Raw genomic sequence first — 12029 nt, 5'->3', positions numbered from 1 at the left:
CCCACAGGGCCACAGCGTTCAGACCCAGTCAGGTACTTAATTAATTGTAATCTATCCAAATGTTTGTCTCTGAAAAATATTCTACACACATTATTTTCTGAAACTTCAAATGAAAGCAGTATAGAATTTTTTTCTAAGTCTTCCTAAGATTACCAAAACAATCAGTTTTGGCTGGGTTTGAGGAGCCAAGGACTCCAACATAATGAACCTGAGACAGGCTGAAATGAAGGCTAAAAATAGCCTGGTGTTGTGAAGGTAAAAAATAATCTTTTGTAACATAAGGCCTAGGTATCTTGAAAACCAAAGCATGAGACAAATGTTGTGACCAAAGCATGAGACAAATGTTGTGATCAAAGCAAGAGACAAATGTTGTGATCAAAGCATGAGACAAATGTTGTGACCAAAGCATGAGACAAATGTTGTGATCAAAGCAAGAGACAAATGTTGTGATCAAAGCATGAGACAAATGTTGTGACCAAAGCATGAGACAAATGTTGTGATCAAAGCATGAGACAAATGTTGTGATCAAAGCATGAGACAAATGTTGTGACCAAAGCAAGAGACAAATGTTGTGGCCATTCTGTTCACAATGCAATTTACAAGTTCTCACTCATACACTATAATAAAGACTATTACAGACATTTGTCCCTTGTGTGTTTATTAGTGTATTACAATGCAAGTTTTTCTCTGGCCGAGCTGACCAAGTCCATGCGACTCACTGTACAACAGAATGTTAACAATGGCAGAACTGAAAAAAAGTGTCTCAAAGACATTCGTGGACTGAACAACAAAAAGTGTTAACAGTGATGAACAATTTTCAGCAAATTTCACCATATCGGTTGAAGCTCTCGGGAGTCAAACCAGGAACCCTCAGCGTGGCAGAGTAAGGTTCTTGGATGACCGAAATATCCTTAACTGTCCATTGCTTGAAGTTATCCTGCCAGAATGATAGGTCCCTGGGAAAAAAACCCAAAGAATTAAATAATAATAACTAACTTAAAAATGTAGGAAAATCTTCAATTTAATAAGTAGGCCTATATAATATGTCACTGAGCAGTGGAATCAGGTGCTTGTCAGTTTTTGGGCATGTGGAGTTATTGGTATCTTAAAGCTTGGTCAGTTGTCTTGGTGTCGGTAAAAAAAATGCCCATCTATCTTGAACAAAAGTCAAAATCATAATTATACTGAGATTAAAGAAGGTGGGATCGCCTGGTCTAAAAGGTAGAATTATCGAGAAAATGGTCACAAAGTTTGATAGTCCGTGGAAACTGAAAACTTACATTATTTGTGCCTCTAATCAACGTTTTTCAGTAAAATCCAAACAGAAATGTGTTTTTAAATTAATATAAAAGGTGTTAAGCCAAGAAACAAAAATTCAATAAAAATTGCAAAACTAGAGCTGGTGGAAAAATGCCAATTCCTTCAGTTTCATAATTTTGACGAGCGTCTGATTTCACCATGCTGCCTCATATAGATCTATCTAGCATACACACATTTCTAATATTCAAAACCCCCTCATAGTGAACATATTTGCAGCTCCCAAATTTTCCTCTCCACATTCTTCAAATGTTCAAAATACGTAGGTTACATATATCTAAAGAGAAATTCGTACATTTAGACAAGATTTCCAGATCCCGCCAATAATTTTGCTACCATGCACTGGCACAACAGTTAACCCATTTTGTAACTAGTCAAAACTGTCTTAAAAGGCCACCCAATGTCAAGGAGAAAATTAAGTGGTCATATTTGGACTGGTGGTTGTCTTAGACAGTGTCAGGGTATATATTTTAAAATGAAAGAGACGAATTAATGGGAAGTGGCCATTTGTACAGATGATTGACTTTTAAAGGTGCCCTACTGTATTTTACTATGCATACCGCTGACTCCTCTTGTTTATCGAGGACCTGTGGATCGACCTTGAAATGGTTTTCATGACAATTAGGCTATTTTATTACGCACCATAATAGTTGGTCATTATAGATCTAGTCAGAGTTATTTTATCAGCAGAGCGACGATAAAAAACTAAATGTGAGGCAGCGTGGTGAAATCAGGCGCTCGTCAAAATAACGCAATCGGAGAAACAGGCAATTTTTCTCCCAGTTTGGCAATTTTTATCAAATTTTTGTTTTTTACCTCAACCCCTTTTACGTCCATATAAAGACATTTATATTTCCATATATGAATTTTACTGAAAAACATTGATTAAAGGCACAAAATATGTCATTTTTCAGTTTACAAGGACTCTTTGACTATTGGAGTTTCGTAACTTTGACGCACATTTTGTCCCCTATATAACTTCACTACAGAAACCAGGCGAGTCCTCTCTCCTTCAATCAGAAATATCTTGATTTCTATTTAAGACAGATGGCTATTTTTTTCTTTGAAAGCAAGATGATACCAATAACTCCACATGCCCAAAAAATTGACAAGTACCTGATTTCACCATGTCGTCCCACAAATTTATTGTCTGATAGATCTAGTCCTAGGAAAGAAGGAGGAAACTACATCAGAACACCCGCCCCGCTGATTTGAAAATCATAATAGATAGCATTGGTAAAGCGCAAATCTCTGCTCAACAGCAAGCTCTATGACAGAAAACAGATCTTGCAATTTTTTGCATCTAAAACCTTTCCTTCGGGTCTCTCCGAAGTCTACACATTTTGTTGAAATGTGATCTGTGTCGCATCCAACACAAAATGGCTTCTCATCTCCCTGAAGGAGGTATTTGTGAGTCAGGAACGTGTGTCCAATGCGTAATCGAATAAAAATGACTTTGTCTCTTCTGGACAGGCTCAAAGGATTTCGCGGACCTAGTTTCAGTTTGATGTTGTACAATTTATTGTTTTGTTGCTTTTTCCAATGAGTCTCCCACAGACTGGAGGTGTAGTTTTTTACTTTATTTTTAAAGTTAACGTCAGTCTGTGGGAGAGTGTTCGTCATTGATCCCAACATAAGGGAAAAGGATTCCTTTGCCAGGAGGTCCACTTGCTTGTTTCCTCAGACGCCCACATGGCTAGGTAGCCATGCGAACACGATACTTTTCCTGGTTTCAGCCAAAGCGTGTATTTTTTTTGCAACCTAACTATTTTGGGGAGTAAGAGTGTGTAGTTTGTGTAAGTGAGGTGATGAAAGACAAAGAGTCAGAAAGGATAAGGAAAGATTTGTTTGGAGAACTTTCTACGGAGTCCAGTGCCATGTCAATGGCTGGCCTCCACAGAGAAAATGGATAGAGTCTCCTCTGCTGAGTACTGTTTTGAGGATAAGGCAGCGGCGCCCACAGCGGAGTCCGACTTAGGGTCATTTGTGAAGATTAGCTCCGCATCGCCATATTTTTCTAAAAGTTTCTTGTTGTATGCTGCTTTAAATGTTTTGGTGTTTGTGCTTGCTTTGGTGTGTGTGGTCAGTTGTGTGTCTACTTTTGCCTTGGTGAGGTGCCACGCCACGGAGGGAGTTCGGGGAAAAGAAATTGTTGAAGGTCTTGTTTGGAAAAGTATATATGTTTTTAAGGTCCTCAAGGACTCTGAGGCTGAACGGTTTGGTGAGTTTTTCGTTGTTTTGGAATTTGTTTATGATGGTGTCTGAGTTAGTTCTGAAAATACAGTTGTGTGCAGGGTTCTCTGGTGTTGAGCTTTGTTTAATTGCGTATTGTAGAGAGAATCGTGTACGTCCTAATGAAGGTAGGAACATCAAATTAAATTAGGTTACACTATACAACATCCCCCCCCCCCCTCTAATTTCCCAACAACAAAAAAATTAATAAAAAAACAACACATCAGGACAATAACAAGAAAAAAAAATTACATGACCAACAAAATAAAACACCACAAAGAGGGAAAAATAAAAGAGGAACGGCAATACAAATCGTATATAATGTAACGTATTCAACAAATCAACGTGGTGACAACAAGTGAGAGAGACAAAGTGAAGCTAAGTGAACTTTCTTTCAAAAGTAAAGATGTTCGGTTTCTTTTTCTTTTTTTTTTTGACTTTTATTCCCCGATTTAGGGACCAAAAAATGCAAACAAATCGAGCCTTAATTGATTGAGTCGCGGCCGCGACAAACGCACAGATATGCTAGTTCTATGCGTTGTTATCAATAACCCTCCATAGATCTAGATCTAGACAGCACAAGAGTGAACACAACACATAAAGTTTAAGAGAAGCACCCTTCATAGGCAACACATCATATCTGTAGCGAAAAACTGTTTGGAACTGTAACATTTCTTTATATTTACTGCGGACATTTTTTGGACAGATTGAACCTTAAATTGTATACGAACAATCTTTGGTAGGCCTATAATATAAATGTTGTTGTTGTTGTTATCGATCCAGCAACAGCTGGGCTCTCCCCCTTCTGTCCAATGCCATGTAGTGATAAGTGCAGGTTTGCTGCAGTTTCTGTAATGTTTCATAGAGTGTGTTGTCAATGTTAGGTCTCGGAGGGAGAAGGGTAATAATATAAATATATATCTATATATCCAAAATTCGCGGGAAAGGATGTGATTTCAGAGTGTTCGGAGAAATAGTGCAAAGCTTTATATTTTCCCGAACGTTCGGAGAAATAGTGCCGGCCTTTTTTTTTCTTCTCCAGTCTAAAATATATGGGTTTTTAAAAAAATAAGAATTAGACTCACAGACCAAGGAAAGTCACTACAATGGAATCCTGTTATAACGAGAGGGAGGGGACTAAAGCAAAATGTCCGTTATAGCAGGATTCTCGCTATACCGGATCCAGTACAGTAATAAATTCAAGGGAAACTGTAAAGTAGGCCTAATCTTTGAGTTTGGTGTTCTGTTTTTCCTTTTGCTATCCCCCGTGATGATGATTTTATTTCAACATGACCCCTAGGTCTATTACTTGATCAAAAATCGAATCAGGTTTGTTTCTCTAGCGCTAGATCTAGCGATGTGGACTGACAGCTCGGTGTTGGCGATCAGAAAGAAAGGGCTCTGGGCTAACTCGTCCGTTGTGTTTTCCCCCCACCCCATCCCACCCTGTGGTGCATTGTCTGCTTGCGCACGTCACACATTCGCTCCATCCATCACACTGCGGTGACCTCTCCATCCCCGCATCGGAGAAGTGAGAGGCATGGCAGGCCTTGATAATCTAAACTGGCCTACCACGCGATGCGTTCTGCTTGTCTGCGCATGCCAGACCCTCCCTACTCAGTTGCTCCGCCCTTCATTGTTGACGCACATGGGCTCTCCTATTCTTTGTTCGCAAGACTAGCAACAAGTTTCTCAACTGGCGAGGTCTTGCATTATGTATTGGCCTATATACCATGTGCACAGCAGCAGCAATATTCCGCTATAACCGACTCGCAAGTGTGTCTGATAGCGCTATAGCAGTATTTTGTTTAACAAAGGTAAAGAGAAGAAAAAAACGGGGATTTAGAATAGTGCCTTTATAACAGACTTCTCATTTTTTCCAGACTCGTTATAAGTGGACTCCACTGTATTGAACTTTAATCAGACCTAATTGGTATTTTTATTAAGGAAAAGTATATAATATATATGTAGGCTATACTAAGGCCTACTTTCGAGCTCCTCTACGGCTACACTGCTTGGCTAGCCGTGACGACGAGGCTAGCCGTACTTAAGGACGGCTAGACAGCCAGGCTAGCCGTACTTAATAATAATGATGGCTGAAATGTAAATGAAATTTTTTGTTTGCAATGCCTAAAGTATTTGTATTCAAACAAAAAACCAAAAGGTGCCTTACTGATAGCATTATAATTTTAAACCTGAATTACAAGATCTAGATCTAGATCTTTAATGAGCCCTGTGTACTCAACAGGTTTGAGTCGATAGGGCCAAACCTAGATCTAAGTACGGCTAGACTGGCAGTCTAGCCAAGCACGGCAAGCCACTTCGGAAAAAAAAAGAAAAAAAAAAAATACTATAAGGACCGGGATCAAACCCACGCTCATAAAATAATGGCCGTCGTTATTCGGACTCCAAATTCTTATTCGGACTCGAGTCCGAATATGAAAAAAATGTTATTCGGACTCGGGTCCGGAAAAAAGGAAGTGTCTTCGTTCTATAGATCTAACGTTCAGTGCTTCCAATTTTCCGCCATTTTTTAGTTTCCCCCACACCTTATCTGCCTATCCAATGCCCGCCGTCTCATTGATACGCCCCCCCCCCCCCCCCACGTTTCCCACTTTCTTTGTTGTAGAAAAAGGTAAAATTGAAGATTAGCAGACCACCTGGCATATTATGAGCTGTGTAAAAAAAAAAAAAAAAAGTCTGATTCGTTCAAATACACAAGCCTGTACGTGTCATATCGATTGTTTACCAAGAAAAAGTTGTGCTGCTGTGTAGAGCTGAGCATACGGCAACTTTTGATTTCATAGACTAGCGCACAATTCATTACGTAGATCTACGTCAAGACTAGCTTATTATTGTAATAATGATCAGTGGCCGGGGGGAAAAAGACCGACGCTTATGCGACGTTCAAAGCCCGGACCGAAAGTGCCCCCCCCACCACCCTCCCCGACATGCACACAGCCACACGTGTGCAGGCCGCCCATCCGACCCCGACACATACTAACGAGCCATCTTTAATTGCTTCTGATGACCTCTTGATAAATAAACATTTATTTGAAGTGCTATAACTTTTCAGGCCGGCCTCAAATTCATCATAAGATTAAAACTCGGCTCCTGCACAAAACGCCTTTCTGCCCGAAGTGATCCCGGTCTCTACCCAGCTTGAGGCGAGTCACAAGTGAGGCAGGACAGGAAGCCGGATTCACGAGTCACAGGAAGTCGGAAGTGATGTCATGCTGGACAAGAATCAGAGTCCGAATAACATTTTTTCATATTCGGACTCGAGTCCGAATAATCACTTCGTAAAATAATAGTTTGGCTTCAAACGCAGACGCGCTGTCACTTTGGCCATCAGAACTTCCAACAACGAAGGGTAGATTAAGCTTCATGATGTAGCCTAGGCTAACACATAGAGTGTTTTATTTTTAGCACTGGCGCTATGGCAACGCGGCGTTGCAAATAGGCACTTCCAAAAAAAAAATGGTTTGACTTCAAGCGCAGACGCGCTGTCCATTTGACCATCAGAACTACCGATAACGAAGTGCAGATAAAGCTTGATATTTTACACAAGGCAATACAGCGTTTTATCTGGCGCTAATTGCAACGCTGCGTTTTATAGCACTGGCACTTCACTAAAAGTCTAATTGGAACACCGCGTTGCAAATAGGCACTTCCAACTATTTAATCCTTACTTTTTGGCTCTTGTACTCATGTTTCTTGTTCTCACAGAAAACCTAGATGGTCTAAATCTAGATTTAGCTGTGTAATCACAAGAAGAATGCTGTTTTGGTGAACTCAAAGTTGACAGCAGGCGGAGGTGGCGGAGGGGGGAGTCCAGAGTCCTGATACTAATACTGATCAGCTGTTTCATCACACTGCTGCTCATGCTGTCGACTGCCGAGTCACACAGAGGGTCATCATCATCATAATGCTGTGTGTTAGAGAATTTAGATTCTAGAATCTAGGTCTAGATCTAATGTAGTGTAGTGTGTAGTCTGGGGCAGAACTAGGCTATTGTGTGTGTGGTTCACTCTATGATTCTAGCTTAGCCTAGGGCCTAATCTCAAGAAGAATAGGAATTACACCCCCTTGTAGTGATGGGTAGGTATCGATACCATACTCGATACTTAGATACCTCAATGATAGTACATAACAAGATGGGCCACTCAGCCAAAAAAGTGTCCGCAGGAAGTATGCTCTTTGCTTCAGATGGCGCTGCAGTCTGTTTTGAAGCTCTCTTTCGTTTTTCCAGAAGAAGAATAGGAATAGCACCTCCTTGCGTGCGCAGATCGACTGCTGTTCATCAGCAGTTCGGGTACGTTCAGTGCGTAGTTTTAGGTTTTTTTTATTTTAATGACCTCTCGCCTTTCATTCTAAAGTCAAATTAAACGAAGAAAACCATAACCCTTTCCTCCGGAAGAGGTTTTTTATCAGCGTAACCATTTTAAAAAAGCGTTCTTCCGAAATTTATTCCAAAACATGCTAGTTTCACTTTGATTTTTAAAAACTCAAGTAGGGTAACTCTGTTCGCAAAGAGTGCGCTTTTGTGAAGAGGGCGCCACCAAATTTTGAGGACACTTTTTTAATTGGCTCAAAGAGAGAAGTGGCCCATCTTGTTATGTACTATCATTGGATACCTATAGGTATCGGTATCGTTACCGATACCTGCTCTAAACATCGATACCTATGTGTTATCAAAGATAGTACAAGACAAGATGGGCCACTCAGCCAAAAAAGTGTCCGCAGGAAGTATGCTCTTTGCTTCAGATGGCGCTGCAGTCTGTTTTGAAGCTCTCTTTCGTTTTTCCAGAAGAAGAATAGAAATAGCACCTCCTTGCGTGCGCAGATCGACTGCTGTTCATCAGCGGTTCGGGTACGTTCAGTGCGGAGTCTTAGGTTTTTTAAATTTTAATGACCTCTCGCCCTTCATTCTAAAGTCAAATTAAACGAAGAAAACCATCTCCTTTTCCTCCGGAAGAGGTTTTTTGTCAGTGTAATCATTTTTAAAAAGCGTTCTTCCGAAATTTATCCCAAAACTTGCTAGTTTCACTTTGATTTTTTAAAACTCAAGTAGGGTAACTCTGTTCGCAAAGAGTGCGCTTTTGTGAAGAGGGCGCCACCAAATTTTGAGGACACTTTTCTAATTGGCTCAAAGAGAGAAGTGGCCCATCTTGTTATGTACTATCATTGGTGTTATTTATCCCAGGGCTGCCAAAGCAAGTGACTTGGGCCTTGAAAAATGTTTTGTTTATCAAAACTGATAAGTTTTCGTAGGGGGCAAGCGTCTTAAATTAATCTAGTGATTTTTTAACAAAAAGAGAGAAGTTTTTCATGAAATCTATCTAGTGATTTTGCAAAATCCTAACTGACAACCCTGATTTATCCTCATTGGTTTAATTCAAAGATGCTAAAAATCTGGTAAATTGAATTGCCTTTTTAGAACTCTTGTGTTTTTATTTTCCAATACTAACATTTTCTGCAAAGTTGACTTTCCTCCAATACTTCACTTAATTTTTGTTCTTATTCTCATATTTGGGTATTTATCTCTCTCTCTCTCTCTCTCTCTCTCTCTCTCTCTCTCTCTCTCTCTCTCTTTTACAAATAATTTTTGTTTGAGTCTCAGCTAAATAGTCACAACTTGTCTAGACACGATTACCTAAATACTTGGAAAAGTATAGTTGTATTTTTGTCTTTACTTATTACCCCCGGCCAAAGATAGTGAATAACAAGATGGGCCACTCAGCCAAAAAAGTGTCCGCAGGAAGTATGCTCTTTGCTTCAGATGGCGCTGCAGTCTGTTTTGAAGCTCTCTTTCGTTTTTCCAGAAGAAGAATAGGAATAGCACCTCCTTGCGTGCGCAGATCGACTGCTGTTCATCAGCAGTTCGGGTACGTTCAGTGCGGAGTTTTACGGAGTTTTACTAGTTTTAGTTTTTTTTTAAATTTTAATGTCCTCTCGTCTTTCATTCTAAAGTCAAATTTAACGAAGAAAACCATCACCCTTTCCTCCGGAAGAGGTTTTTTTGTCAGCGTAACCATTTTAAAAAAGCGTTCTTCCGAAATTTATCCCCAAACTTGCTAGTTTCACTTTGATTTTTTAAAACTCAAGTAGGGTAACTCTGTTCGCAAAGAGTGCGCTTTTGTGAAGAGGGCGCCACCAAATTTTGAGGACACTTTTTTAATTGGCTCAAAGAGAGAAGTGGCCCATCTTGTTATGTACTATCTTTGCCCCGGCGTATGTTACCAATAGCATTAGGTATCGAGGTATCGGTATCGATACCTTGAAAAAGTACTAGGTATCAACATCGATACCTAAATTGTGGTATCGGCCCATCACTACCCCCTTGAGCATCAGCTGTTCCGGTGTAACACGATCAGAACACTACCGTGCAATAAAGACTACCGTAGTGGTTTTTGCACAATGTAAATACTACCCTAATGACTTTTGTGTACACTATGCTATGAACAGTATATCTAAGCTAAAAAACACTACCGCTTACACGCCTGACTACCCATGCCAAAAAATGACTATAATATTGCCATTCATCTATAGACTACTGTGGTTATTTTCGCGGTTTAGACATTCATAATGCTCCAAGCACTATCCCAGTATTTTTAAGACATCGGGCCATTATTAGAACTAACAGACTGCACCTGAAATGAGGTTTCAAACAATCATTTTTTACAAAAACGTTATCCTTTAGTTTAGCCAAGCTATTGCGTTTATCAATAAGCAGTGTGCCTCAAATAAAATATAATGTAGGAAGTTTGTTATAGGGGACTGCACAGTCCCCATAAGCGCTACCCACTCGGGGACTGCACAGCGTAGTCCTCTGGCGCTGCTTATTCGGGGACTTTGCAGTCCCCTAAAGCCTTGCGCTACTGAAAAGGAAATTAGATCTACCGCCCATTGTTAATTCTGTTCTGTCTGGTATTTCGTGTGAACGAATGAGGAAAACTGGCGGGGGCGCCATTAGTGCTCCACCTAACCCTGGCCTTCACCCCCCCCCCCCCCCCCCACACACACACTTCCTCCCTTTTCTAATTTTTCTAAACCAGTCAGAGCTCTAGATCAACATTCCACGCAACGATAAATGGCCTAGAGACAGGAGGGTTTATGCTCGTCTCACCGCTTGAGGTTGCGTCTGCTGGGAGCAAGCAAAATCTTTGCACCAAAGTCATTTTTGTCACTGTAGAGAAAACTAGCCATTGTTCTTCCCGCACAAGAAGAAAGGTGCATGAAGCTGCTCTCCGCAGCATCCATTAATTTTGGTGCAATTGCTAAAAATTTGATCCAAGTTTCCACTAGTCTATCTACTACACTAGCACTAGTACATGTAGTCAATGATAGTAAATAACATGTAGTGTAGTAGTAGGGTCTACGGTAACCAAGTGTAGAATAGGTCGAAACTGTTGTCTCCTTCGATTGTGTAGCATGTCCTGGTGCTTCACGAAGTAATTAGAAAGCTTTAAATCTTCTCAGATTGTGAGCATGGTGAGCTGTTATTATTGTTTCACTTTATTGCAGCTTTTATGGGGTTTCATCTGGATCTAGAAACAGTTGTGAATATTTATAGATGTAGATTACGGGATATCCTGCAGATTCTAATTATTGACTTTCTCTAGAAATCGTAATAGTAGCTAGTAAGCCTATTGCCCATTTGCTCACTTTCCAATTATGCTTGTCTGCAACCCACGCGATGCCACTGGAGGAAACTGCAAGTGGCTCAAAATAACACCGCGCAAGACTAGGGCTGAAGAAAAAGAACAAAGATCCCGTATCAAAAAAGTTAAAAGCTCTGCATTGGCTTCCAGTTCCAGTTGATAAAAGAATCAAATTTAAAGTTCTACCATCTGTTTTAAATGTCTTAACGATTAAGTCGTATCCTGCTTTAAACACTGTAGATCTATGTTCTATCTAGTCAGTTACGGTCTTCCACAGATGCAACAAAATTTAGGGGCCCCTAATATTAAAATGAAATTATGATCTGTTGATGAGAAAAGTTTCTCTTTTTCCCCCAAAAAAATCTAGAACACCTTGCCTCAAGATCTCAGAAATTCAACAAATGTTGATAGGTTTATGCGATTGCTCAAGTCTCATTTGTTTAATTGTTGGTTATAGCGGAGATGGTTATAAGTTATAATGTGTTAGTAAGTGCTAATTTTTTTAATGTAGATTTTTTTTCTTTTTTCTTTAAATATTTTTGGAGGGGGGGGGGGGGGGGGGGGGTAACTGCTGTCCTTTAGTGTATAGTTAATGTATGGTTGTGAAAGTTCTTTTTTATGTTTTTCTCGTTTCTGTGAAATGTTTTTTTCTAGTGTGAAAGATTATGTGATTGGTGTAAAGCGGACTAGTATGAGATAGACCGCTATATAAATGCAATCTGTTATGATTATTATTATTGTTATTATTATTATTATTGTTATTATTATTGTTATTATTATTATTATTGTTATTATTATTATTATTGTTATTATTAT

At 39.8% G+C, this 12029-nt stretch overlaps 1 protein-coding gene across 1 annotated transcript in view; it reads right to left on the bottom strand.

Annotated features, from left to right (window-relative positions):
- The window catches only part of LOC101858767, an 11825-nt gene extending 4216 nt beyond the window's left edge, over nt 1–7609 (bottom strand). The window contains exons 1-2 of the mRNA XM_005093965.3: nt 7242–7609; nt 832–956 (exon numbers count right to left, since the gene is read on the bottom strand). Coding sequence (XP_005094022.2) covers nt 832–956; nt 7242–7435 — 319 coding nt within the window. The 5' untranslated portion in view covers nt 7436–7609. The remainder of the gene's footprint in view (nt 1–831; nt 957–7241) is intronic.
- Nucleotides 7610–12029: the final 4420 nt, after the last annotated feature.

This window comes from Aplysia californica, unplaced genomic scaffold (genome assembly GCF_000002075.1).
Source record: "Aplysia californica isolate F4 #8 unplaced genomic scaffold, AplCal3.0 scaffold00073, whole genome shotgun sequence".
Taxonomy (NCBI): Eukaryota; Metazoa; Mollusca; class Gastropoda; order Aplysiida; family Aplysiidae; genus Aplysia; species Aplysia californica.
The sequence above is the reverse complement of the archived record's forward strand: the minus strand, read 5'-3'. Positions and strand labels throughout refer to the sequence as shown.